The 22245-nt window shown below is 53.3% G+C and overlaps 2 protein-coding genes across 2 annotated transcripts in view; both read right to left on the bottom strand.

Annotated features, from left to right (window-relative positions):
- The window catches only part of SLC23A2 (solute carrier family 23 member 2), a 57577-nt gene extending 50072 nt beyond the window's left edge, over positions 1 to 7505 (bottom strand). Inside the window, exon 1 of the mRNA XM_066567368.1 lies at positions 7419 to 7505. The gene's annotated coding sequence lies outside the window, so the exon portion shown is untranslated. The remainder of the gene's footprint in view (positions 1 to 7418) is intronic.
- Positions 7506 to 16252: 8747 nt separating this feature from the next.
- On the bottom strand, positions 16253 to 21676 carry TMEM230 (transmembrane protein 230). Its single transcript, XM_066567369.1, has 4 exons — positions 21548 to 21676; positions 19867 to 19994; positions 19394 to 19516; positions 16253 to 17387 (listed from the first exon to the last, which is right to left on the bottom strand). The coding sequence occupies exons 2-4, from the start codon at positions 19960 to 19962 to the stop codon at positions 17247 to 17249; spliced, it is 360 nt and encodes a 119-aa protein (XP_066423466.1). The 5' UTR covers positions 19963 to 19994; positions 21548 to 21676; the 3' UTR covers positions 16253 to 17246.
- Positions 21677 to 22245: the final 569 nt, after the last annotated feature.

Below are 22245 nucleotides of genomic sequence, written 5' to 3'. Positions count from 1 at the left end.
TCCTTAGGTTTGGTCTTAACACAACAAAATGCTCGTCAGGAAACCATGATCAGCCAGCTTTTATCAAAAACCCCAACCTGTTAAAATATGACCAAGCAAATGCTGCTTGCATCAGGAAGACTGAGTTACCTTCCAGAAACAATTAATTCTGCATAAAAAATGAAAAAAAGGAAATAAAAGCTGCTGTAGCCTGTGAAGAACTGGTGCTTCAGAGCCTGCAAAAACAAGGATGTGTTTCCTTTGCCTGGGCATGGTGAGGGTCTGGATACAGGATTCTCCACACAAAGGACAAGTAATAAACAGAGTAAAATTCGTTTTTTCCTGTCACGGGGACTCAAAGTCTCCACAAAAATTCAAACCTTCCCACAGCAGAGTCCACTAAATGCTCTTAGCTCTGAGAGAGCTTCATTTCACCCAGCACACAAAAGAAAAGGCTGCTAACTTTGCAGGGCAGTGTTTTATTCCCCTCCCAAGCCCCTAAATAAAAAGTGAAAGTCACGACATGGGAGTCACGTGCCCGTTTCATGAGATCCCCTCGGTGACCTTGAGTGCTGCTCAGAACATTTACTCACAATTCCCTGAAAAGCACAGTTACACACAATTCCCTAAGAAAGCACAGTTACACACAATTCCTGAGAAAGCACAGTTACACACAATTCCTGAGAGAGCACAGTTACACACAATTCCCTAAGAAAGCACAGTTACACAGAATTCCCTAAGAAAGCACAGTTACACACAATTCCTGAGAAAGCACAGTTACACACAATTCCTGAGAAAGCAGCTACACACAATTCCCTGAAAAGCACAGTTACACAGAATTCCCTAAGAAAGCACAGTTACACACATTTCCCTAAGAAAGCACAGTTACACACAATTCCTGAGAGAGCAGTTACACACATTTCCCTAAGAAAGCACAGTTACACACAATTCCTGAGAAAGCACAGTTACACACAATTCCCTGAAAAGCACAGTTACACACAATTCCTGAGAAAGCACAGTTACACACAATTCCCTGAGAGAGCACAGTTACACACAATTCCTGAGAGAGCACAGTTACACACAATTCCTGAGAGAGCACAGTTACACACAATTCCTGAGAGAGCACAGTTACACACAATTCCCTGAAAAGCACAGTTACACACAATTCCTGAGAAAGCACAGTTACACACAATTCCCTCAGAAAGCACAGCTACACACAATTCCTGAGAGAGCACAGTTACACACAATTCCTGAGAGAGCACAGTTACACACAATTCCTGAGAGAGCACAGTTACACACAATTCCTGAGAGAGCACAGCTACACACAATTCCCTCAGAAAGCACAGTAACACAGCAGCACCTGAGCTCAGCTTCAGGATGGAATCCAAACCACTCCAGGGAAGTGGGCATGGGAATAAGGTCAGAAAAAAGGAAGCCCTTCAGATGGTGGCTTCTGGGATAGAAATTCTGGGTACTCAGCAAAACTGGGCTTGGTGGGCAGAGGCTTCCAGCATTTCCTTGCCACTGCTAGCAGCAGATCCACGGACTTGCAGAGGGCTGGGAGCCTGGGATGAATCCCCATTAACCACCCCAGCACATAAACACTGCCAACTGCATTAGCGTTTAAGGCACCTTCCCATTAAAGCTGCACTTTGTTCTGTTAACTTTTACAATCTCACAAGTGGGTAACAGGCGGCAAACCACTAAAATGGACATTATTGCCCTGGGCTGCCATTTCACGGCCACGCTAAACAGGAGTAAAGCCAATTAAAATGTGTGGCTCCACTGAGAGCCCAAACTGCTCGGTTCACACCCGAGGTTAATGCCCAGGAATGTCAGAGCATTTCAGAGCCCCCCTGAAATCGCTTTTCACTTTCTTTCCCACTACCCCGCATTCCCAAAATGCTTCAGCCAAGGAGCCCTGCAACAGTTTGATTTAAATATAAATTCAGACAACAACTGAAGGACATGGAGCCATTCAAAATCAAATTCCAAATCAGTTTGGTGACTCACATTTCCCAACAGTCAAAACCAACAAATAGTGAGTCAATCCCCCTACAGCATCAGTGCTCAGCTGAGGCCCATTCTTCCGGCAGTTTTACTCTACAGTGAGCATGAAGTGGGTGACAAATCCAAACAGTCCCTTTGAGCAGGGAGGGCACACTGCAGCTTTAACCCAAACACACAGAAACCCGGTCAGATGTTGTTTTCAGAGCTTGGCGAGTTCAGATACTCCCAGGTATTGTGGGACAACTCAGTTCCTTCACACCAACTGGACTCCTCTGCTCCTAAAAATACAACTATCAGACAAAGCTTGTTTGCTGACACAAATCCAAGATCAAAACATTCCTGGTTCTGAGGACAGAGACGGATCAGTCTCCAAAATCCAGTCATGCCATCCCCCAAGGTGCCTGGGACACTCTTAGAAACACACATCCATTTATTACTGCTTAGTAATGTACGTTTTGGGGCAATAATTAAATATTCTGGTGGCCTGAATGTGTTGAGAAGGAACTTTGGAAATTCCCTTTCAGTGAAACAGGATAAAGTTTATTTTCGCTTGAAGCTGCTATTTAAAAGGAGTATTATAAACTCATTCAAATGCTAGTTTTAGAGCCCAGCCATTGCCCAGCAATCAAATAGAGGTGGGATGGGAACACAGAGAATTTCATCCCAGGAGGGAGACACCCAACCCTGGAGCTCCAGGAGCCCCTGGGCACAGCCTGGGGCCAATCCATCCTTCCCAAAGAGCCTGGTGGCCAAGGCATCCTTCCCAAAGGCAGCCTGGTGGCCAAGCCATCCTTCCCAAAGGCAGCCTGGTGGCCAAGCCATCCTTCCCAAAGAGCCTGGTGGCCAATCCATCCTTCCCAAAGAGCCTGGTGGCCAAGCCATCCTTCCCAAAGAGCCTGGTGGCCAATCCAGCCTTCCCAAAGAGCCTGGGGCCAATCCAGCCTTCCCAAAGGCAGCCTGGTGGCCAAGCCATCCTTCCCAAAGAGCCTGGGGCCAATCCATCCTTCCCAAAGAGCCTGGTGGCCAAGCCATCCTTTCCAAAGAGCCTGGGGCCAATCCATCCTTCCCAAAGAGCCTGGTGGCCAATCCATCCTTCCCAAAGAGCCTGGTGGCCAATCCATCCTTCCCAAAGAGCCTGGTGGCCAAGCCATCCTTCCCAAAGAGCCTGGGGCCAATCCAGCCTTCCCAAAGAGCCTGGTGGCCAAGCCATCCTTCCCAAAGAGCCTGGTGGCCAAGCCATCCTTCCCAAAGAGCCTGGTGGCCAAGCCATCCTTCCCAAAGCCACCCCGGAGCTCTGAAAGGCCCCAGGGCCACAGCAGAGCCAAGGGAAGTGTCAGAGCCCCCAGGGTGACTCACTGGTGACAACAGTGGGGACACAAAACCCAAACTCGTCGCTGGGTCCCTCTGGAGAAAGCCGGGAGCCGCGTCGGGAATTCCCAATGTTCCCAAAACACGATCCCTGAGATGAAGTCAAATGGAAGGGATGAAATTGCAACAGGAGCTCCAAGTCCAGCTCTCCCTCCTCCTCCCTTTCCCCACCAGTGCCAGTGATGTCTCAACACCCCAAGTGCCTTTCCAAGGAAGTAGCTCTGCTCCTTTCTGGGCCAAATTACCATGGCAAGAAATCCCTGTGTAGATTCATCTCCAGCAGAAAAACATTCAGGCAGCAAACATTTCCTTCCCACAACCTGAAAACAGCCAAATATCATCAGATTTCTTTCCTGCCATCAAAGAAACCCTGTCCTGAGACAGCTCATAACAACTAAAAACATTTGCCCATAAAGCAAATGTGCTCCCAGGCAGTGACAGAAATATTTCGTGCACCCCACGAAGCTGAACACGCTTCACCCCCGGGAAGGCTGGAGAACACAGCAGGAACTTTCATCTGTAATGATTTATTTTACTCCTGCCTTCACTGCATCAGGATGCTCGTCTCTTACTCATCCTGTCTGTCAATATTGTCTTCCTGCAGCTTTTAAGTAAAATAACCCCCATGGTAACTGTTGTCAGGCCATGTCATGACCACTGAGGCTTCATAAATAACACTTGATATAAATAGATTTTCCAGCAACATATAAACCATCAGCTCCAATGGAAGTAGAAGGGTTGTGTGCAGCCATCTGCATTTTCTCCTGTAAGGATAAACACATAAAGAAGTGTTTGAAAGCAAAATAAATCTCTTGAAGAAATGGCCCAAACAGAAACTTCTGGAGCATGAGATTTCTTACATGGCTCACACGGAGACATTGACAGGAGCAGCTACAGCAGAACAAGAACTCCCCAGAAGAAATCCTTCCCTGGGAGGGCCATGAGCCCCTGGCACAGGGTGCACCTGGAGCCCTGCAGAGTCCCAGGCCAGCGCGGGACAGTGGAATTGTTGTCCCTGCCCATAGCACTGGGCGGGCTCTGAGGTCCCTTCCCACCCAAACCATTCCAGCATTCTGTCACCTTCCAGTGACACCAGTTGGTGGTGGGAGCAGCTCCCAGGAGGTGCCAGCTGCCTTCCCCTGCCCTCAGGTGCAATCCCAGCAGTTCAGACCAGTCCTGAGAGCAGCTTAGCAGCCACTTCTGCAGGAATCCATACCGACAATGCCTGCAGTTTCACCCATCTTCCTTTCAATGGTGTGCAATCAACTTCCACAGCACAGCAAAGCCACGGCACAGCCCCTCAGGACACCCCTGCATGCTGAGGAAATTGCCACGTTCGGCTACACCAGGAAGAAATAAACCCCCAAACACAGGGACAGAATCAAAGATTAAAAATTCGGTTTAGTTTTTAAAAAGCATCGGAAATAGAAGCTGCATACAAATGCAGCATTTTTTACAGTGTGGGGGAAATTCCCAATCAAAGTTTTCTGTCAGGAAAAAAAAAAAAAACAATCCTCCAACACTGCCATTATCTCAAGCTTCCACTGAAGAAGTCTCCAACTAAGTAATACCAACAAAGAAATTATTTCTATTTCTCCACTGGAATTCAACTCCCTGCTAGACGACCTGGAGCCAGAAATTCTCATACTAGCAAGGTTTAAATCCACCCACACACCACCCAGTATGGACTTAGGGAGGTACACTCAGGTCTGCCTGGGCTCAGGGAGGCCAAAGAGCACGAAAATTCCCTGAACAGGGCTGGCTGCCATAGGAACACAAGGCTTTTGTGGGCACCTAGGGGACACTGCCAGGGGGTGAGGGATGGGAGCTGTCAGCCAAGGAAACACCCATCAAATCCTGCCACTGGCCGAGGAGCTGCTTCTCCTCCAAACCCTTTCATTTATTTCCATGCTGAAAATGCTGAAGAAGCAACAGGCCCGTGCTCTGAGAACCTGATTCTCATCCTGCTCCTTCCATCTGCTGAGAGCTGTGCGCTTCCAGAGAGTTCAGCAAAGCTAAGCCTGGCTCAGGGCAGGGCTTACAGCCCAGTACCACACTGGGATGGATTTTAAACCATTTGATTTCAGCCTGTTAAGCCTCAGCAGGAGCACCACCCACCCCTGAGAAGCCCAGCGTGATCTCCTCTTGTCCCCAGGGCTCTGACACGACATTTTCAGGTCCTCTTTACATCCTGACTAAACCAAAGGCTTGTTAAAATCCATGATAAAAATCTCAGAGTCTGTTTAACCTCCTTGCTAGCCCAATGTTGAATTCGTTTCAGTGCATCTCCACGTTAACACTGCTCTAATTTCAAGGTATCTGGATCATGACTGGGAGCTAGGAGTAGGGGTACAAGAGCTCATCAACTACATCCAATTGTTCCACACATCTCCAGATTATTTTCCACTTTGCTAACCTGAGCTCCTTGCTGCAATAATCCTTTATCTACACTGAGATCACCTGGCAGACAAGGCGTGCAGTTAAGCCTGCCTCTGGCACCGTGCAGCCCATCAGCTGCTCAGCACTCCAGCATTTGTTCTGCTTCTCCACTTCGTTTTCGAGCCTGCACCAAACTCCACCTGCCAGGAAAAACACTACCCAAACCAGTTCTTTTTTCAAGCTTAAACCGGGTAATTTAAAGCCTGCTCAAGCCTGGCAGTGCTACACTGCAGTGAGGACACGCAGACATATTATGCTCCCTATGAATACAGAGCATTTGGTGTTTTTATTGAGAATTAAAGCTCATCAGCAACAGGGGGCCTGGCATTTACCTGGCTGAGAACTCACACCAAGAGTCAGCTGCGTGTGGGAAATGACAAGGCGGAAAAAATGAACAGGCCAGGTCTTTACCTTCTCCTAAACACCTCGGGGGATTTCCTTCCCTGCCAGAATCTTCCTTCCACCGGCTCTGCTGCTGCCTTTGGGGTCAGCCCAGCCCGCACTCACCTGGCCAGGAGAGCCCCGAAGTGCCTCAAGGGCTGCTCTCCCCTGCGCACAAAATGACAACGACGGCTCCAAAATGAAGGGATGGGAATAGAACTGTAAAGCCTCTGCCTCATTCCCAGCTTTTATGGAAAAAAGGTTAAAGCCACCAATAACAGGAATGCATGGTAGTGTTCAGTCCTTATTCTAGGAACCCTAAAAGGCTTGCAAGAAGCTTTGTTCAGGCATTTTCCTGCACTACCTACATCACTTCTTCCTACCCAAAATGTACCTTAAAACAAAAGAAAACCACAGACGATATCGAACGGGGCTTGCAAGTTAAAACCAGAAAATTTAAATATTTCCTGCCTCGATGTGCACTGAAAAATAAAAAGGCAAATAAATATTTTTTTTAAAGAGGGGGAAAAAAAGCTTTAACGCATATCACGAGAACAGGATCAAGGAAGAGCGAGGCCACCCCTTCAGGACCAGGGGAGAATTAACCTGCATTTCTCCATCCCATCCGCAAGCTTACGGCTCTGCCACCCATTTTGTCTCCGATTAAAGGGAAAAAAAAAAAATTAAAAAAAAAATAATGACCTCAGCGGCACAGAGAGAAGAAGACCCCACCCCGGGATGGATGCCCGAGCGGCGCTGCCGGCCGGGCAGGTGGCCCCGCCGCAGGTGCCACCCCGAGCATCCCCCGCGCCCCTTCCCCATCCCCTGGAGACGCTGCCGAGCCAGCACACGCCGGCGCGGAGCACGGGAAAAGCTTTATTTATTTATTTATTTATTTATTTATTTATTTAACCCGCAAACGCGAAATGAAAGGGAGAGGAGGAGCGCAGAGGTGCGGACGGCGCTGCGGCCAAGGTGAAGCGCGGCCGGTGAACATGGTGGAGGCTGCGGGGAGCCGCGACCCTCCGGCCCGCGGCAGCGAAGGGCGAGCAGCGGGGATGCGGGGCCGGCACGGAGCTGACAGCGGGCGGGAGGTGAGGGGCGGAAAGCGCTGAGGGAGGAACGCTGAGGGGAGAACGCGGCGGAGAGAGCGCGGCGGGGAAGCGCTGAGGGGAGAGCGCGGCGCGGAAGCGCTCCCTCAGGGCTGCTCCCTCAGGGCGGCAGCGGGAGGACGGGCTCACCTGCCATGGCGGGCTGAGGGCGGCAATGGCGCTGGGGGCTGCGGCTCCGCTCCGCTCGGTCTCCGCGGCGAGTGCGGCGGGGCCGGGCGGCCCCGGCAGGCAGAGCACGGGGCGGGACGGGCGCTTCCTCCGCCCCCGACAAGATGGCGCGGCCCCGGCTCCGCTCCCTCAGGGCTCGGCCGCCATGGCGGGCCCGGTGCTCGACGGGGGGAAACAGCCGCGTGTTCCCTGAGGGTGAGAAGGCTCCAGCTGCAGAGATGTGTGAAGGGTTTATGCGTGAAGGACACAAATGCAGAGTCACGGAATGGGGCGGGTTTGAAGGAACTGCAGTGGGGTGTCTGGTCCAGCCTCTGCTCGGGAAGGGGCATCCCAGAGCACATGGCACAGGATTGTGTCCAGACGGGTTTGAAATATCACTGGTGAGGGACATTCCACAGCCTGTCTGGGCAGTGGGCACTGAACAGGCTCCCTAGGGAATGGTCATGGCCTCAGGGATGGCAGAGTTCCAGGAGGGATGGGACAAGACTCAGGAACATGGTGGGATTGTCGGGATGTGCTGGGCAAGGCTGAGAGTTGGATCAGTGGGTCCCTTCCAAATCAGAGATTGTGTAACTCTGTTATTCCGGTTCTAGGAATCAGTGCTTGGTCACCGGCACAGCAAAGTTCTTCCTCGTGTCCAGGTAAAACATTCCCTGCCTCAGTTTCTGCCCATTGCCTCTCGTCCCACTGCTGGGCCCCAGGGAGCAGAGCCTGCTCCATCTCCAACACCTCCCTGCAGATATCGATGGATATCGATGGATATCGATGGATATTGATGTATATTGATGGATATCCATGGATATTGATGGATATTGATGGATATCCATGGATATTGATGGATATTGATGGATATTGACGGATATTGATCAGATCCCCAAACAAAGCCTCTTGGGCCCCTCACCTAGGGATCTCTCTCCAGCCCCTAGGAAAATATGCTCACTAGGTGCCCCCAGCCCTGGCCCTCTTGGGGCTTTGCTTTGTGGTTTCTTTTTGGAATTTTTTTTATTTTTAATTATTATCTTTTAGGAAAACTCCAACTTTTACAATTGGAGAGTGAGTTTAGGGAGGAGCAAAAGAATCATGGAATCATTTAGGTGGGAAAAGACCTCTGAGGTCAAGCTCAGCCTGTGCCAAAGCATCACCATCCCAAGGAGACTGGAGCACTGAGTGCCACATACAGTCATTCCTTAAACACCTCCAGGGTCAGCCCATTCCAATGTCTAATCCCCCTTTCTGTGAAGAAATTCCTCCTGATGGCCAACCTAAATCTCCCCTGTTACAGCAGAGGGGACTAAGCTGCGTCCCCTAAAAGATGAGGGACCTCTACCACATCTGCAAACACCATTTTTCTGAGATTTACAGTTTTCTGGTGGGGGCCAGGACCAATGTGGCACAAATGTGGCACAAATGTGGCACAAATGTGGCAAACCCCCCTCCCAGCCCACAGAGCTGGGTGTTTTCAGGCTCTGCTGACGTCTGCAGCTCTGGTAGCCAGCTCTGGACTGTGCCTCTCTCACGTCCCTCTCGGCAACATCTGACATCCCTAATGGCCTCTGCCAGCCTTAACTCGCTCTGATTTGTGTCTGCCCTTCCCAGAACGTGCAGTTCTCAGACACGTCAGCTCGTGGCTCCTTCCCTTGCTCAGGGCTGTTGTGGGCAGCCAGGGCCGAGCCCCTCAGCTGATTCCTGCCCTCCCTCCTGGCCCTGGCTGTCCTTGAGGAGACACTGACCCGTGCTGGGCTCTCTCCCCCAGCCCTGCTGCTGTTTAATCAAGGTGCAGCCCCGAGTCGATGGCAAAGTGCTCCCCAAGTGGACCCTGTTTCACGCAGACCTGCAGCTCTCTGTTGATCCTTTGGGTCCTTTTTCCAGCGCTGCTGTCTGTGCAGTGTTTGGCAGCAGGAACGCTGGGGGTGTTTGTTCACCAGCTGTCCCCCCTCCACCAAGAGGGTTTCATCTGATCCCATTAAAACCAGGAGCTTACTTTAAGACCAGAGACCCTGCGAGGCCTCTGGAGCATTTGTGCTTATCCTCCCATTTTTTTTTCCCCACGTTCACTGCAACACTCTCCCGGTTAAGCTTCTAAAAGGTTTTTGCAGTGAGACATATGGAGAACTGCAGAGGGCAGGGCTGAGGCACAGTGCTTGATTGTGGATATTGATCCTGGGCATCATTCAATACCTGGCCTTATCCCAAATGTAGGCACAGACTTCAGTGCAGCTTTTAAACCTTAAAAGCCTTTGTTAGGCAGGGTGGGGAGGTGACAGGAGGGACATTTTAGTGATGTCACATCGATGGAGGCTGTGCTGTTGACAGGAGTTTGTGCGTGCTCAGTGTCCCCCTGTGCTCGGGATCAGGGACAGGGACACAGCTCTGTTTTATTTTGGGGTGTTACAGTTTTCCAACCTGCCCTCCCCGGGTGAAAGGTGGCAGAGGGAAGTACAGCCAGAGAAAACACATCAGTCAGATGGAAATGTAACAGATAAAGACCTCAGGGTCCTGATAATCCCAAGGACAAGCCAGGGCAGGATGATGAAGCTGGATTTAGTGCTCCAGGAATTGAATTTCACACAGCTAGACCCCCCAGAACATGGGCTCAAACCCTGTAAAGCCTTTTGCAGTCCTTCCTCCTCTTAAATTTCCTCTTGCATTAGATGAATAACATTCTGTGTGAATCCCACAGATGGAGTCCAGCAATTAAGAAGAACCCAGCACTCCTGTTTGTGGATAACAGGAATATCTTCCACTGGATTACACAAAATAGAAATGAAACCCCTGCTATTTCAACAGCGGCCTAGGAGGTGAGTGGACACTCCCACAAGTAATCCCCAAAAAATGAACAACCAGCAGTGGGGGTTTTTTTCCTTTGCTTCTCCCTCTGGAATATGGAATGGTAACTGAGGGGAGCAGCTGGGCAGACCCTGAGCTTCACTCTGAGGTGAGGAAAGCAAATGTGAGCAGCCCTTGGTTAAAACGCCACCTCCAGCAGCTGGTGGGGAGCTCCCGACCCACAGGGAGTGTCATTATCTCGGGGACACCCCTGACTTGCTGTTCCCCGCAGTGTCAGGTGGAAATCGAGGCAGAAACAACGCGTTTCTTTCTCAGAAAAAAAAAAAAAAAGTTTATTTCTCAGAACCCAGATGGGCCCTGCCAGCCGTGCCCAACCCCCGGTTTGTCACCTGCAAAATGCAGGAGAATTGTTACGCAGTTTAATTAGTGCAGAGTGCTCTCGGTAGCAAAGAGAGCCTTTGGTCCGAGCATCTCGGGCCAAGTGCTCAAATTACGGCGGCTCCAGCCAGCGACCCACGCGGCTGAGCCCCTGCTGTGCCTGCGGGGAGGACCAGCCGCGCCTGAATTGTGTCCTGAATAAAGCAGCGGGTGAGCAGGGCGGCAGATCGGCGGGGCTGCAGCGCTGCTGGGACCCTGCTGCTCCTCTCACGGGGGTTTGCCCTCTGGCAGCTTTTGGAGAGAGGGGACCTTCCTTTGGGTTTGGGTTTGCAAAATGGTTTGGAAGTGGAGAGGAGGTTGTGAGAGCCAGGAGATGCAAACAACCAGGAGATAGAAACAACCAGGAGATACAAACAACCAGGAGATAGAAACAACCAGGAGATACAAACAACAGGAGAGTGCAAACAACCAGGAGAGTGCAAACAACCAGGAGATACAAACAACAGGAGAGTAGAAACAACCAGGAGAGTGCAAACAACCAGGAGATACAAACAACAGGAGAGTGCAAACAACAGGAGAGTACAAACAACCAGGAGATACAAACAACCAGGAGATACAAACAACCAGGAGAGTACAAACAACCCATCCCAGGTCCTCTTCTTCTCCCACGGGACGTTCATCCCAAGCTGTCAGGAGTCCAGAGTGCTCCAGAGTGCTCCCAGTGATGCTAACTCAGCTGGACAGCCTGTGCTCTGCAGAAGGCAATTTCCTTGCTGCTGTTGTGTCTGGGACCTCAGGGCTGTACCAAGAAATGAGATTTCACTTGCTGAGTCAGGGCAGTGCCCGTGTTTGACAGGAGGAGGAGGAGGAGGAGATGGGCTGAGTCACCTCTCCGAGTTCATGCCCAGGCTGCTTCCCAAAAGCTCCTGAGAGGAGCCCTGCAGTCCTGGCAGGAGAGCAGCCAGTGTTTGTCTGCCTGCTCTGCTCTCCTGCAGGGCTCTCTCCTTGTCCAGATGCTGAGTCTCTGGAGCCACATCTGGCTCAGAGGCACGGCAGGAGCCCGGGGCTGATGGCTCCCCGTGGTTTTGCTCTCCTGGGCACACTCACCCTGGAGTTCTGTTCCATTGGGTGTTCTCCCCATCAGATCAGCCCTGAGGGATCTGCAGGGATGGTCTCCAAGGGGGAGACGAGCTGGGATTTGTCACCTTGTGTCACGTTCAAGTGGGGCTGCTCAAAGCTCTGGGAATAAAGAGCAGCTGCTGTGGGCAGATCTGGATAGGCAGGACCAGAGCAGCTCATTCCCACTTAAACTACTTCCAAAATGAGGTGGACATGGTGCACTAAATCATTCTGAAGTCCATTAGAGGAATTTTATAGCACAGAATAAAAGAGGTCCTTTGCACAGCACGGGCAGCAGCGCCTGGTGGCTGCTTACTCATCCCTGTGAGTGAGAGCAGACACAGCCCCTGCTTTCACCCACTGCAAATCGTGCCTCAGAGAGCAAGGATGGAGGGCTTGGGTCACTTTTACCCTGTGACTCATGTAATCCCTCGTGTGAGCACATAGCAGCAGCACACGGTGACATCAGGAGTGACACAGACACGCCAGCCCCTGCACAGGGCAGAAGAAACAAAGGGTGCTGAGGCATGAATGGGACCAGGAGCCCTCTGCAAAGCTGAACCTGAGCTGCCCAAACCCCACTGGGCAGACACCAGGAGTGGTCACACACACACACACACACACACAGGAAAAGCAGAGGGGACCTGAGCCCACAGCAGAGCTCCAGGGCAGGCCCAGCTCTGGCACTGAGTGTGGGGGCTCCCTGCAGTTCTGCCTGCCCTGGCAGCTGGAGCAGGGCCTGTCACGGCAGTGCAGGGTGGCAGTTCTAGCAGCAGGGCTGCCACAGGGTGGCCAGGCTCTCTGTTTATAGCTCTGCTGTGTGCTCCTGCTCCCAGGTGAGGGCACAGGCCATGCCCTGAGAGGCCCAACAGGAACAACACAGAGGAAGGGATGGGAACCAAGAATCGGAGATGAAAGGACAAAACTCCACAGAGAGCCTGGAACAATGAACTCAAACCTCTCCCCCAAAACTGCCCTGTAGCTGGTTAACCCCTTCCCTGCCTGAAGTGCCACCTCTCTGCTATTCCTAATTGGTGCCAAGCAGTGTCACTGCAGCGTTCTGCAAGCTCTGGCCCCTCGAATGGTTTCCAGCAGAGGTGGCAGAGGGGCTGTGGGCCTGCCTGAGCCTCTGCAGCCCCAGGCCCATGGCCAGGGTGGGAGGCAGCAGCCCGGGGGAGCACCCCAGACCCTGCCCTGGCCCAGGGATGATCCATCCAGAGGGAGCCTCTGCCAGCCCCAGGGCCTCAGGGTGGAGCTGAGCGCGGATCCAAGTCCAAGAGTTGCCTTTGTTTCATGGGGAGGATTAAACCATCACGAGCTGCTTGTGAGCTGAACTTTGAATTGTCTCCTCAGTGATCTGAAACTCGATCACCCAACAAAGAGAGACCTCCACAAATACTCGTTTTGTGTTTGAAGCTGGAGACCATCCACTGGTTTATTTTTAGGCACACATTTGCTCTGGCCCTGTTACAATCCTTCCTCTGTTCTTGTGCAATAAAAGGCAGAGAGGATTCTCTTGACCTTCAGTATCAAATACAGAGAAAATAAGGCATTTGTCTGGAAAAGAACCACCCAAAATAGCAGGGAAGAGGTCATGCTGTGCTATGGGCTGTGAGTGTTGAAAGACGAGGAAAATGAGGATTATAGGAGCTGGCAGACTTCTTCTAATGACACATTCATGAAAACTGCTAGAAAATTGTACGGTGATGCTAATTAGTATTTGTATGCTAAAGGACCTGAATCTTTCCCTTTTACACTAAACTCTTGCCTGAGAGTAAGAAATGATCCCTGCTGAGGTGAGTTCTCAGTTTTCCTTGAGGATTTGTTCTAGATCCAGAGCATTTCCTTTGCCACACAGGCTTGAGCTCAGGAACTGATGCTCCTGCATCACCAGCTGATGTTCCCTAAACTCCTCCCAGCCCCTCCTCAGCCTTTCCAGCTCCCTGTGATGCAGACAATTATCACTACATGCATTTTCTGTCTTGCCTTTCCTTGAAGGAGCTGGGAAAAGAGCCCAGAGGACCTGACTGGATGTTTAATTTCTGTCACATCAGCAGGGCCATCTGCACCAGGCATTTCCCACTGACAAGAGAAGGAAGGTTAAAACCTCTCCTGACAGGTTAACAGCATGATTTGCAGCAACAGCTTAAATAAATGGTTGCAGGCAGGAAAGAGTAGCAGGCAGCTAATCCTTTAAAGACTTAAGAGCAGCTACTACTTCAGCCCAAGTAAATATTTCAAAACAAAATTAATTAGTGGTGACTAGTGGATTTGCTGCCCTTTGATTTAACATCCCAGGATGAAACGGTGATTCCTCCACAGAATTTTTGCTTCAGTGCCAACCCTGCTGTTTCACAGGAGCTGCGAGTCCTCTCAGGATCCAGCCCAGCTTTGTTCCTCCCTGGAGCTGCAGGAAAGGCTCTGCAGGGATCCCGTGGCTGTGGGAGGGAGGCCCCTTTGTGCTGCCCCAGGGGTGAGGAGAGCAGCCTGGCTCAGAATCCTGCCCAAGTGCACTGTGCAGGAAGGAAATGTCACTTCCTGATTCTTACCAGGAGAAAGCTCTGTCCGTGCAGGCCACGGAACAGCTCCCAGTAACTGCCTTACTTCCAGTTAAAAGCAGCTCCTTACACCTTCCTAGACACAGGAGAGCAGGGAAGGAAAGGCCTCAGGGTAACAATCCTGAATCAGCACAAACCACGTCTGCCTGAGCCCAGAGCAGCAAGGCAGGCAGGTCAATAACTGCAAGCAATCATTTCCAATCAACAATCGAGTTTTCCCTGCCCATGACCCTTGGCTCCACCACAGAACAAAGCCAGCTCTCTGGGCAGGCTCTGTCATGGCCTTGCTGGACTGTCTGGACTATTTTTAGACAAATCCAGCATTCCTAAAGATCCTCAGGCTGCTTTTGTGCTCAGGAAGGGGAGAGGAACTGCTGTGCACGTGCACATCCACATTCCACACAGGACACAGGAGTGGGAGCAGGGAAGCACAGCTGGCTCAGCACAGAGCCCTGGGAAAAGGGCAAAAATCCTGCATTTTCATCAGGGTGAGAAGGCAGGAAGAGAAGGCAGGACTGCTCTGAGCTGGGAGGGGGAAACCAAAGGTGTCTGCATGGTTGGGAGGCCAGGGAGGTCCTAGGGCTGGGTGATGTCCCCTGCCTGCTGAGGGGACATCCTAGGGCTGGGTGATGTCCCCTCCCTGCTGAGGGGACATCCAAGGGCTGGGTGATGTCCCCTGCTTGTGGAAGGGACATCCTAGGGCTGGGTGATGTCCCCTCCCTGCTAAAGGGACATCCTAGGGCTGGGTGATGTCCCCTCCCTGCTAAAGGGACATCCTAGGGCTGGGTGATGTCCCCTCCCTGCTGAGGGGACATCCTAGGGCTGGGTGATGTCCCCTCCCTGCTGAGGGGACATCCTAGGGCTGGGTGATGTCCCCTGCCTGATAAAGGGACATCCAAGGGCTGGGTGATGTCCCCTCCCTGCTAAAGGGACATCCTAGGGCTGGGTGATGTCCCCTGCTTGTGGAAGGGACATCCAAGGGCTGGGTGATGTCCCCTCCCTGCTAAAGGGACATCCTAGGGCTGGGTGATGTCCCCTCCCTGCTAAAGGGACATCCAAGGGCTGGGTGATGTCCCCTCCCTGTTAAAGGGACATCCAAGGGCTGGGTGATGTCCCCTCCCTGCTAAAGGGACATCCTAGGGCTGGGTGATGTCCCCTCCCTGCTGAGGGGACATCCTAGGGCTGGGTGATGTCCCCTCCCTGCTGAGGGGACATCCAGGGGCTGTTGGAAGGAACCCACAAGGATCATCCAAGTCCAGCTCCTTCTCCTGTCCCCTTCATTTACCCCACTTAGGTGACCCCCCCTTCCCAAACGGCTTCATCTTCTCCCTTCCATCTAAACTCCCCTTCCGCGTCCTCTCCCGCTCCCCAAACCCAAATGATCGCAGGTTCTTGTCCCCCAGGAGAGGCTGATTCACGGTTTGGGCCTGCTGTCATTGACACATTCCAGCTGCTGCCAGCACCTCCTGTGTCCCTTGTCCCCTGTCCCTCCCCAGCTGGGGCTGGCAGCAGGGAGGGAGCCTCAGAGATGGAAAGGGAGATCCTGAATGGAACAATTGCAGCAGTTCTTCCTCAGAGTACTGGGAGGAGCACCAAATACCCCCTCACTCAGGGGAGTGCAGACAAGTGAGGGGTTAAAAAACCAGCTCAGGGTTTGGGTTTCATCTGGAGCACTGAGGGAGGAAAAAAGGCAATTGTAGGAGTTCAGAGCAAGGTGTTTGTCCAGCCCTGACGTGTGGACACCTCCATGGGTCTGCTCTGCACTGCCAGTCACTCCTGCCCCCTCCTTCTGGAATGTTCCACTCACCTGGGGCTCAGGGGCAGCTGTGGAGTGCCTTGTGCAGACTGACACTGCGGGGGCTGTTCCAGCTCTGCCCCCTCACCCCAGAGCAGCCAAAGCCCAGTTTGTAGTGCACTCTGACACCTGTGAAGGTGGGAAGGACAAACTTGTGGTTGCAGAGAATCCAGAACTTTATTCATGGTAAATGCATCCACCTGCACTGCTGCTGGTTGTGCAGGGCGCTGGGAAGCAGGAGACAGCCTGCTCTGCCCTCACAGCGGCGCGGCCATCGCTCCGTGCTCCCCGAATGGCACAGAGCGATCCAGAGGGGCTTTGGTCAGCACAAGCTGCACACAGAACTTCTCTTCACTGGCCTGGGCAGGTCTGCACAGCAAATTATCTACACAAGGACCAGAGGACTCCAAAAGACGCACAGCTGCAGTTCAAGTGTCTCCAATACCCACAGCAGTCAAGCCCAAGAGTTTTGGTATTTAAACACTTGAGTGTGGGTTCCAGTCCTTCAGGCAGACTCCAGCAGCAGTCCCTGTGAAGGATAAGCAGATTTTGCCAACAGCAGCACAGGGAAAGCTGGCTTGGGGAGGTGCTTGTGGGGAAATGAGCCAGGCTGGCAGGGGGCTCTGGAGCCCGTGCACTGTGTGGAAATCACCTCCTGCAAGTGCTGCTTTCCCCCCTCACCAGACTTTATTTACTCCAGGACCAGTGGTTTGGAAGCGTTTCTGATGGACAGAGAGCAAAAGGAGAATTTAATGATGGCCTGGCTGCAAAGGTAACCAACAATAACCACAATCTCATGGAAAGCTAAATTAAACTCTAGCAAACAGAGAAAAAACAAGGATCTGCTGCTGAAACCAGCTGCTCTATTTTTGGAAAACTGCAAGGATTGCCTCGCCCAGGAAGAGCTTCCCAGCGAGCGGAATTATGCAACCCCGAGAGGAGGAAAAAACAAAATCCCACAAATCCCAAGTTCTTTGCAATTCCTTTTGGTCAATTCCGGGCTGCAGCCCCCACCCCCCAAACTGGAAAACCTGCAGCGCCTCCAGGCCGGGACACGCAGCAGCAGCAGCAGCAGCAGCAGCCGTGCCCTGGCGGCGTGCAGGGGAACTGCCGGCTCCGAGCGGCCTAATTAGGGCGGCGTTAATGAACAGCTCAGTCGTCGAAGTCGGGGATGTCGTCGTAGGAGTAGCCCCGGTAGCCCTTGGAGGCGTAGTAGGCGATGCGCAGGTGGTAGAAGCCGGGCAGGAACACCAGGATGCCGATGATCAGCACGGGGATGGCCCGGTCAGTCTCCTGCAGGGACACGGGGCACAGGGCTGGGGATGCCTTCAGCTCCAACTTTGGTATTTTCAGCCTTAACTTTGGTGTTTTCAGCCTTAACTTTGGTATTTTCAGCCTTAACTTTGGTATTTTCAGCTCTAACTTTGGTATTTTCAGCCTTAACTTTGGTATTTTCAGCCTTAACTTTGGTGTTTTCAGCTCTAACTTTGGTATTTTCAGCCTTAACTTTGGTATTTTCAGCTCTAACTTTGGTATTTTCAGCCTTAACTTTGGTATTTTCAGCCTTAACTTTGGTATTTTCAGCTCTAACTTTGGTATTTTTCAGCTCCTGTGCTGCTTTAGTGTGCAGTTCTGAGCTTCAGGTTAAGTGTTGTAAGCTCTCCTCACAGGGTAGGGAGACAAAACAATTCCTTCTCCAGCTGGGGACCAAGGACAACCACCCAAAGCTCAGGCCCAAGAGCAGAAACAACGAGGAATGAAGAGGGAAAAACAAGGATGGGACTTCATAACCTAAAGCTATAATTGGATAATTAACTCCAATATGCACATGGAGCAGAACTTATAAAAGTGACAGACCTCATGACCAGTTGTCCCTTTTGTGCCCATTTTGGTTCACCTTGGGTCCATTTTGTGGCCATTTTGGTTCATCTTGGGTCCATTTTGTGCCCATTTTGGTTCACCTTGGGTCCATTTTGTGGCCATTTTGGTTCATCTTGGGTCCATTTTGTGCCCATTTTGGTTCACCTTGGGTCCATTTTGGGAACATTTTGGTTCATCTTGGGTCCATTTTGGGACCATTTTGGTTCATCTTGGGTCCATTTTGGGACCATTTTGGTTCATCTTGGGTTCATTTTGTGCCCATATTGGTTCATCTTGGGTCCATTTTGGGACCATTTTGGTTCATCTTGGGTTCATTTTGGGACCATTTTGGTTCATCTTGGGTCCATTTTGTGCCCGTTTTGGTTGATCTTGGGTGCAGCCCTGGCTGGGCTCTTGTGCTGCCCAAGGTGGCTCCATGGAGGAGATCCTTTGAATAAATCCCTGCTCTATTCTGGAACTCTGCTCCAGCCCAGCCTTCCCAAGGCACCACAGTGGAATCTCTGTGAGGGGCTCTCCTCCCTCTCACACCCTGCCTGCTCTGGGGGAAGGTTGCCTGGAGATGTGAATGAATTCTCAGAATGAGGTGATCTGGAAGGTTCTTTGAACCCAAACCATCCCGTGGTTCTGTGATCCACCCCCAAGGTGAAGAAATAAAAACCCATCTTCCACCAGAAATATCTCAGCTGTCAGCAGGCTGAGCCCTTAATCCTTGCTGCAGGAACCCTCCAGGGACCCCATCCTTCACCAGGGACCCCATCCTTCACCAGGGACCCCCTGGAAGTGCAGCCAGGGCTGGCAGCTGTGCCTGCAGTGCTGCTGATAGCCCCAGAGGCTGCTCTGCTGCCAGAGATAAGGCAGAGCTGAGCTGCCAAGCGCCCGAGCCCGCAGCACAGGGAGCAGGAGAGAAGCACCCAGGAGCAGATCCTGGATCACCCCCAGCCAGATGGGGAGGTGTTGCTGTGCCCACGCGGGGTCTGGCAGCTCCTCCTGGCCCTGCACGGGCTGAGATCTCTGCAGGACGGGGATGGGACCTCCCCAGGGACACTCAGCCCTCCTTGGAGGTGCCCAGCCCAGCCGGGCCGTGGTGGGAATCCATTCCCTGCTCAGTGCCTGTGGCTCTCAAGTTCTACACTGACCATGCTCACAGGAGCCTTGAGGCTGCAGGAGACCTTCAAGGTCATCAAGCACCCCCAGGGTCACCCCTGGCCCATGTGTGTGCCACACGCTCATGTTCTGAACCCTGCCAGGGATGGGGACTGCACCACTGCACCACTGCCAGGCCTTCCCACATCAAACCTTTCCTAATTTGGAGTTGAAGCCTGTCCTGGTGTGACCCGAGGCTGTTTGCTGTCCCCTGATGTCCCCTGAGGGCTGGGGGCAGCTCTGAGGGCAGTGCCAGGAGTGTCTGAAGCACTCACCCCTTTGCTGATGTACCCTGCCAGCAGCAGGGCTCCGATGATGATGAGGAAGGTCCCGATCATGAAGAGCACCACAGCCAGCGCGATGGCCTTGTAGGGGATTTTGGGTGGGCTCTTCTTGAACTGGATGGAAAAACCCAAACATTGAACAGCTGAACTCGGCACGGCTCCCCTCCCACAGCAGGCACAAAATTCTGCTCCAGAACTGCCCTCCAGGAGGAATTCTGCCCATGGAGACCCTGCTGGGCCAGCCCCTGCTCCCAGCCTTGCTCCCAGGAAGGCTCTTTAGGCTTCCCAGAGGGGAAGGGCCCAGGATTAGGGTTAGATTTAGGGGTAGATTTAGGGTTAGATTTAGGGTTAGGGTTTGGCTCCCTCCTGGCTTTGGCCCTCTCTGAGCTGCACAGGGACACATGAGAAGCAGCTGCCTGTGGAAAGCCAAGCTGTGGTCTCACAGCTCCCTTCCCCAGTTTTACCTGCAGGTCAATGTATCCATCATCGGTGCTGGAGAGTTTGGAATATTTGACTTTGCTACTGGGGATCCCAGCAGAGAGATTGGTCCTCGACGGCATCGTGCCAGGGGGGCCTGGGCATCAGCTACAGCCTGGGAGCCAGGGCAGGAGCAGAAACAGGAGAGGAAACTCAGGGATGGCAGTCGGAGACACAGAACTGAAGTTTCTGAGGAGAAACTCCCCCAGCAAGGCTGTGCCACCCCAACACAGCTCTGTTCCCCTTCAGCAATTACAACTTTTCCCACAGAGGATCTAAGAGTTTAATTTGAAGGCTGAAATGCAAGATGGATACAGCTGGAACAATGTTTGGAATGAGGGAGAGCCTGTGCTTCAAACCAGCTGGAAATTCCCAGGCAGGGCCCAGGTATGGCCCAGCTCTCACTCCACCAGGAGCTCCCACTGCCACAACACAGATGTCCAAGCTCTGGCTGTTTCTGAACAGGACACCAGCAAATAAACCCAAACCAGAGCTAAACAAAGCAGCTTTTCAACCACCAGGAGATGTTGCAAGAGAGCAATTTTGGAAAAAAACCAAAACAAACAAAAACCACAAATAAACACAAAAACCAACGCAAAGCACTGGAAACTGGAACAAGATGGAGCTGTCATGGGGACAGCAGGGGTGACTCAGAGGGAGCAGCACAAGGGGACCCACCCCAAATCCACCCAGACCGCCCCAAATCCACCCAGAATACTCTGAATCCACTCTGAATACACCGGAACTCACCCAAACCACCCGAATTCCACCCAAAACGCCCCAAATCCACCCAGAACACACCAATGCACCCCGAGTCCACCTGAACCCACTCCAACGCACCCAAATGCACCCAAACCACCCCAAATCCAAGTGAACCCACCCAGACCACCCCAAATCCACCCGAACCACCCCAGATCTATCCCGAATCCACCCGAACCCACCCAAACCATCTCAAATCCTCCTAAAGCACCCCAAATCCACCCCGAACCTACCCAAACTATGCAAATCCAGAACTCACCCCGAACCCACCCGAATCCAACCTCAGCCCACCCCAAGCCCATCCTGATCCCCGGCCCGCCCAGCCCCGGTACCCCCGGTACCTGCATAGCCCCGGTACCCCCCCGTACCCCCCGTACCTGCCCAGCCCCGGTACCCCCGATACCCCTCGGTACCCCCCGGTACCTGCCCAGCCCTGGTACCCCCGATACCCCTCGGTACCCCCCGGTACCTGCCCAGCCCCGGTACCCCCCCGTACCCCCCGGTACCCCCGGTACCCCCCGGTACCTGCCCAGCCCCGGTACCCCCGGTACCAGCCCGATACCTGCCCAGCCCCGGTACCCCCCCGTACCCCCCGGTACCTGCATAGCCCCGGTACCCCCCGTACCTGCATAGCCCCGGTACCCCCCCGTAACCCCCGGTACCTGCATAGCCCCGGTACCCCCCGTACCTGCCCAGCCCCGGTACCCCCGATACCCCTCGGTACCCCCCGGTACCTGCCCAGCCCTGATACCCCCCGGTACCCCCCGTACCTGCCCAGCCCCGGTACCCCCGATACCCCTCGGTACCCCCCGGTACCCCCCCGTACCCCCCGGTACCTGCCCAGCGCCGGTACCCCCCCGTACCCCCCGGTACCTGCCCAGCCCCGGTACCCCCCCGTACCCCCCGTACCTGCCGCCCGCCCGCTCCATGCCGGCCCCGCCCGTCCCCCCGCGGCCCCGGGAAGTTGATGCCGCTGACGCCGCTTCCCTTCCAGGTCACGGCGGGGCCGGGCCAGCCTCCCCTGCCCGGCACCGCCTCGGCACGGCGGGAACAGCCCCGGGTGAGGGGGAGAGAGCAGGAATTGTTAAAAACTCTGGGACGAAGGATGTGCCTCGCCAGACGTTCTCCTGAAGTGCTGGAGGGTAAAGGGGGAAGGATCTGGAGACAGCTCCGCAAGGGAGGCAGCTGAAAATCAGCGCCTGAACCCACAATCCTGGAATGGTTTGGGCTGGGAGGGGCCTTCAAGTGCCACCCAGTGCCAGCCCTGCCGTGGCGGGGACACCGCCCCCTGTCCCAGGGTGTCCCCTCCAGGCTGGGCTGGGGACACGGGCCAGGAGTGCGGGTCCCGGCAGGGATTGTCCCTCCCGGGCAGCGGCAGGGCTCGCTCGCGGCCGGCACTGCCACCTGGTGCCATCCTCTGTCACCCGCCGGGGACAGCTTCTCAGGCGGTGCGTTCATCCTCAGGATTTTCCCAAATAATGTGCTGAAAATCGGGCAGAGGTTGGAAAAAGCCTTTATAGGATCATGAATTCCAGCAGCACGGACCCCTGTCCCCAAGGGCCACATCCAGGGAACGGACCAGCACCTCTCCCACACTGAGTGACCAG

Source organism: Molothrus aeneus, chromosome 29 (genome assembly GCF_037042795.1).
Source record: "Molothrus aeneus isolate 106 chromosome 29, BPBGC_Maene_1.0, whole genome shotgun sequence".
Taxonomy (NCBI): domain Eukaryota; kingdom Metazoa; phylum Chordata; class Aves; order Passeriformes; family Icteridae; genus Molothrus; species Molothrus aeneus.
Note: the sequence above shows the minus strand (reverse complement) of the source record. Positions and strands in the feature narration are given on the sequence as shown.

What these genes read in the sequence shown, in the direction of transcription:
- TMEM230 (XM_066567369.1), bottom strand. Translation starts at nt 19,962, where the DNA reads ATGCCGTCGAGGACCAATCTCTCTGCTGGGATCCCCAGTAGCAAAGTC. An exon ending in ATGGATACATTGACCTGCAG is followed by an intron (nt 19,517 to 19,866) that starts GTAAAACTGGGG and finishes TTTTCCATCCAG; the next exon opens with TTCAAGAAGAGCCCACCCAA. An exon ending in CAGGGTACATCAGCAAAGGG is followed by an intron (nt 17,388 to 19,393) that starts GTGAGTGCTTCA and finishes GTGTCCCTGCAG; the next exon opens with GAGACTGACCGGGCCATCCC.